Source organism: Akebia trifoliata, chromosome 12, assembly GCF_017979445.1.
Source record: "Akebia trifoliata isolate Shusen 1 chromosome 12, ASM1797944v1, whole genome shotgun sequence".
NCBI classification, from domain to species: domain Eukaryota; kingdom Viridiplantae; phylum Streptophyta; class Magnoliopsida; order Ranunculales; family Lardizabalaceae; genus Akebia; species Akebia trifoliata.
The window spans coordinates 34692613-34697177 of record NC_141386.1 but is presented as its reverse complement, the minus strand read 5'-3'; the positions used below and the strand labels follow the sequence as shown (position 1 = coordinate 34697177).

The 4565-nt window shown below is 33.2% G+C and overlaps 1 protein-coding gene across 1 annotated transcript; it reads left to right on the top strand.

Annotated features, from left to right (window-relative positions):
• The first annotated feature begins 3536 nt into the window (after nucleotides 1-3536).
• Nucleotides 3537-4354, top strand: LOC147389833 (brassinosteroid-responsive RING protein 1-like). Its single transcript, XM_086419618.1, has one exon. It carries the CDS (start codon nucleotides 3678-3680, stop codon nucleotides 4182-4184), a length of 507 nt encoding a protein of 168 aa, XP_086275744.1. The 5' UTR covers nucleotides 3537-3677; the 3' UTR covers nucleotides 4185-4354.
• Nucleotides 4355-4565: the final 211 nt, after the last annotated feature.

Here is a 4565-nt window from a genome sequence, read left to right as displayed (position 1 = left end):
AAATAGTAACCACTTTCTTCTCCTCTATCTATCAAGAATCAATTCCATGGACCCAATTTTCAATGATTTAGTACTTTCAAGCTCTCATTACCACTCACCCCACAAACAAGATATACATATAAAATTGTGATAAATCAACATGATAAAGATACGCGATCTGTATGTGGATGACATGGCAAGGGCATTGAACCATAGATCTTTCTTCTTCGGGACACACGAGAAAAAAGATCTACGATTTTGTGCCCTTGCCACTGTATTTTTTAGCGAGTCAATTTATCATTAGTCGAATATTCATATATGTATATATCCTTAAAAGTTTTTCAAGAAAGGTGATTTAAGGGAATTTTATTTTCAAGAGAATTCAAATTCCATGAAAAATTGATCCTTGGAAAATGAATTTTCACTGTTTGATTGCACCTACAAAAATGTCAAAAAGAGAATTGATTTTTAGCAATACTTTAAAAAAAATTTAAGTCAACTTCAAACTTGGTTGAGCCGAAACAATTAGGAATCAAGGTAACCCGGCCCCAAAATGCGATTGAATCAACTCACCAAGTCAACATGGTAAATCATTATGTCACCTAGTCAATTGAGAAACTCAACCGAGTTATTTGGTTATATAAAAATTATTTGGATAAAAATAAAAAAATAATCAATAATTTTAAAAAATTAAAATTTATTTTTAATAATTTAATATTTTGTTTGTCTCGCTTGAGTTGACTCTCAACTTCACTCAACTCAATGAACGCCCAAATCGAGTGGAGTAGTCATGAGAAAATAACATAGTTTAAAGTAAAACTATAGATGATATCATTGTGCAGTGGAAAAATCTTTTTTCATGGTGAGTGAGAGTGACAGGAATCCATTTTTCGCCATAGTGGAAAATCAGATAGGGAGAGAATTTTGAGTGCCAAGAAAAATACCTAATCAAACGCCTTAAAAATGCATTTTCTAAGGGAGATAATTTTCATACAAATGTTTTATGCTTAATGAAGCAAATCTTAAGGATCAAAGATAGAAAGAGGAAATGAGTAGAAAATAATTTTTCATGAGAAAATGTGATCAATGATGCATTTGATTATTTGCATATGTGATGGAAAATTATTTTCCCAAATGTGTTCTTTTATCTACGAGGACAAAAAAAATTCTTTTGAAAGTTAGTGATTTATTTTTTTATTTTATTTTATTGGAACATCATTTGCAACTAGAAAAACCCAGTATTTCCTGTCTTCAAGGGGCTTTGGCTCTCATTCTTACACATAAATCTATTTAAGAATTTTATATTATAAGGTCATTTGGCAACTATTCTTGTAATAGATTATGTGAGGTCAATAATTCAATATCAACCCACAATTGATAATGGAGAATGTTAATGGTGTTTAGTTATTACTTGTATAATAAATTATTTTATAAATAAAAATAAATATACATTGAAGACACTTGTTTCTCTCTAATATCGTCTCTATTTATTTGTAATTAAAATGTTGAAGATGAGTAAGGATACTATATAGCCGGTTTCCACTGTAACTCTTGTTCGACAATCTGTAGAACATCAAATTAAATAAAAATAACAACACATACATGTTTTTTTTTTTTCCACAAACGATTGGATGAAACCACCTAAATGATGTGGCACACCCTCAACCGTTGGAAGGAGCTATAAAGAGATACAAAGGAAACTGTGCTATAGAGGGTCCACTCCAGAGGATACCATACAAGATTAATTTATCTTTTATTACCTAATAAGTATGTTCAAAAAATACTTCAATCACAATTGTTTTTGGTATATTATAAATGCTTTAAATATAGAATCTATCATAATGGTTACCAAACCACCCCAAAAAATAAATCAAGATCTATTTCTTGTGTCCCTATGATTCTATTTCTTAAACATTTAATACCAAAACTACAATCACCATCAGTTAAACATGATTCTATGTTTAGATTCTGAATTGATTTCAAGAAAAATTATAATTCTAAATTTCAAAAAATCAATTTCACAATACGAAAATTCAAAATTGTGATATAGAATTAGAATCTAACAAAACCAGCCAAACACCCCCTTTCTTTAATAACATTTGTAGAGAGCTTTTCGGGCTTCTACTCCTCGATATAAGTTTGGCTTCTTGATGATGAATTCAATCTTGATTAAGAAACTATTCTTCGATTCTCCTTTGACTTTGAACGATAGACGAAAAGAAGGTGTGATGCTTGCCAAAGATCTTTCAAAGATTTAGTCAGAAACAATTTCGAGGAAAGAGTCATGATTGAGAAGTGAAAAAGATGATGAATAGCGAAGTTCCAGAAAGATTTTCTTGTTCTTTGAAGGGTGTAAATAGATTTTTCAAACTCTTTCATAGCTTTCGAGTGAGGGTTTTACAGTTAAAACTTTGGATAGATATCACCACATGGTTGATCCAGGTCAGATGACACCTAAGGTGATAGCTTGATCGGGGTTTGCATACTTTCTTTGGGAGTTGTACCTCCATACTACATTAATGCACCCAATTGAGTTTGATGAGTAACATTTTTGCATAGTTAATATTAAGTTAGTCTAATTTCACTATTTGAGAGTCGGTAAATCAAAAAATGTCTTATCACTCCTTTTTTTTATAGGTACTTGTAAATTTTACATTAAATGAAAAGGATTTGATTTGAGATAGAGCTCGGGTCATAATTTAATGTTTGTCTTACTTAACCTATGGTTTTGCGATCAAACTAATGGATCCATCGATCAGTGAATTGACCTAAGTCTCTATCTGGATTACCTCGGTACAATGTTTTTTCTTTGGTCTTCCTGATTTTCACGTAGTGGCATAGATTTACTCCAATACTCAAATCTTATTGTGCTCATTTCACAATTGGATCAACAGTGATGTCACTTCGCTCTTCTTTCTAACTGTTATTTCTCTTTATTAGTTACTAAGCTCGATCTCGTTAAATTTCTGATACGATTCGATCGTATTCCTAATACACTTCGTGATGACCTTATGTTGTTTAGAGATTGGATTGGTAATTCTCATTTAGCCATTCGATCTTTTTGGACACATGTCCTTATTGATATAATGTGACAAGAATGGTCTCCACAAATTTTTTTCTTTTATTTTGGTAAATAGGAAGAAAAATAATATATTTATTAAATTTCACACGTGTGACATGTACAATATAATTTAAAGGTCGAAACCCATTTTGTATAAGACTATATAATACGTATAAAGTAATAAGTAGAGAAGATAGCCAGGAAGTAAGATGCGTCATTTATACATTATCTTTTTATTTTATTTTTGTAAAATGAGGGAAAAAAAAAAAAAACAAGATATGTATTAAATTTCACACGTGTAACATGTACAGTTATATTAATTTAAGGGTCAAAGCCGACTTCGTATGACATTTATATAATACGTATAAAGTAAGAAGTAGAGAAGAAGGCTAAGAAGCTTCCCTTACACATTATCTCATATGTTCCTCAACCGTCATTTTAATAAAAGATCGAGGACATTTTAGGACTCCCTCGCCCTTTTATATCAAACATGCAAATCCCCTCTCATCTCTCTCTCTCTCTCTCTCTCAATTCTCAAACACAGTTTCTGGTCAGACTTGTCTACCTGATGTGCTGTGCGTAGTTAAATACACAGCAACGTAGAACAACTCCCCAACCCATCTCTCTCTCTCTCGCCATGGGATTCCCTGTTGGTTACACAGAGCTTTTCCTTCCAAAGCTGCTTCTACACACACTTTCCTTTCTGGGTTTCATAAGGAAACTAATTTCCTGGCTTTTCTGTACTTTGGGTCTTGGAGATTTCCTCGAATCTGACATTACTTGGCCGGACCGTCCGACACATCTCCCTGAATTCCAGTCCGTATCGGCCGTTCTTCTCCGAGAAATCTTACCCGTTGTGAAATTCGAGGACTTGATTTCCGGAGACGGAGAAACACCGGATAGCTGCGCCGTTTGTCTTTACGAGTTCGAGGGCAGGGAAGAAATCCGACAGTTGACGAATTGCCGTCACATTTTCCACCGGAGCTGTTTGGACCGTTGGATGGATCATGATCAGAAAACTTGCCCTCTTTGTAGAACTCCTTTTATTCCAGATGAGATGCAAGAAGCGTTCAACGAGAGGATTTGGGCTGCTTCTGGGATTCCTGATTTCTATGGGGAGTACTCTTCGGTGTCGAGTTTTTAAGATTAAAAAAATGGGTTTTTGTTTGTTTGGGGGGAGAAGTGATTCTCATGTATATACAGAGAAAAATCGAAAAAAAAAATCCGGGAACCGGAAAGAGATGATTTTGTATACATTTTGATGAATTTTAGAAATTGGGTCTGATAAAAAATCTTACTTTATTAGTTTTACTATTTCTTTTGGAGATTTGAATGCGTAAATCGCCAATTTTTCTTGGAATCTGGTCGAATTCTGATTATCGTCAGTCGCATTTATTAATATTATTTATTTTTTTTCAGTTAGGTTTTTGGATCTAGTGATTTAAATCTGCCGAACGAGGAGCTGAGATTGCTTGATCAAAACCCAGAACAGAGAGAAGTGATGGAATTTGGTTTGTTTTTTCAG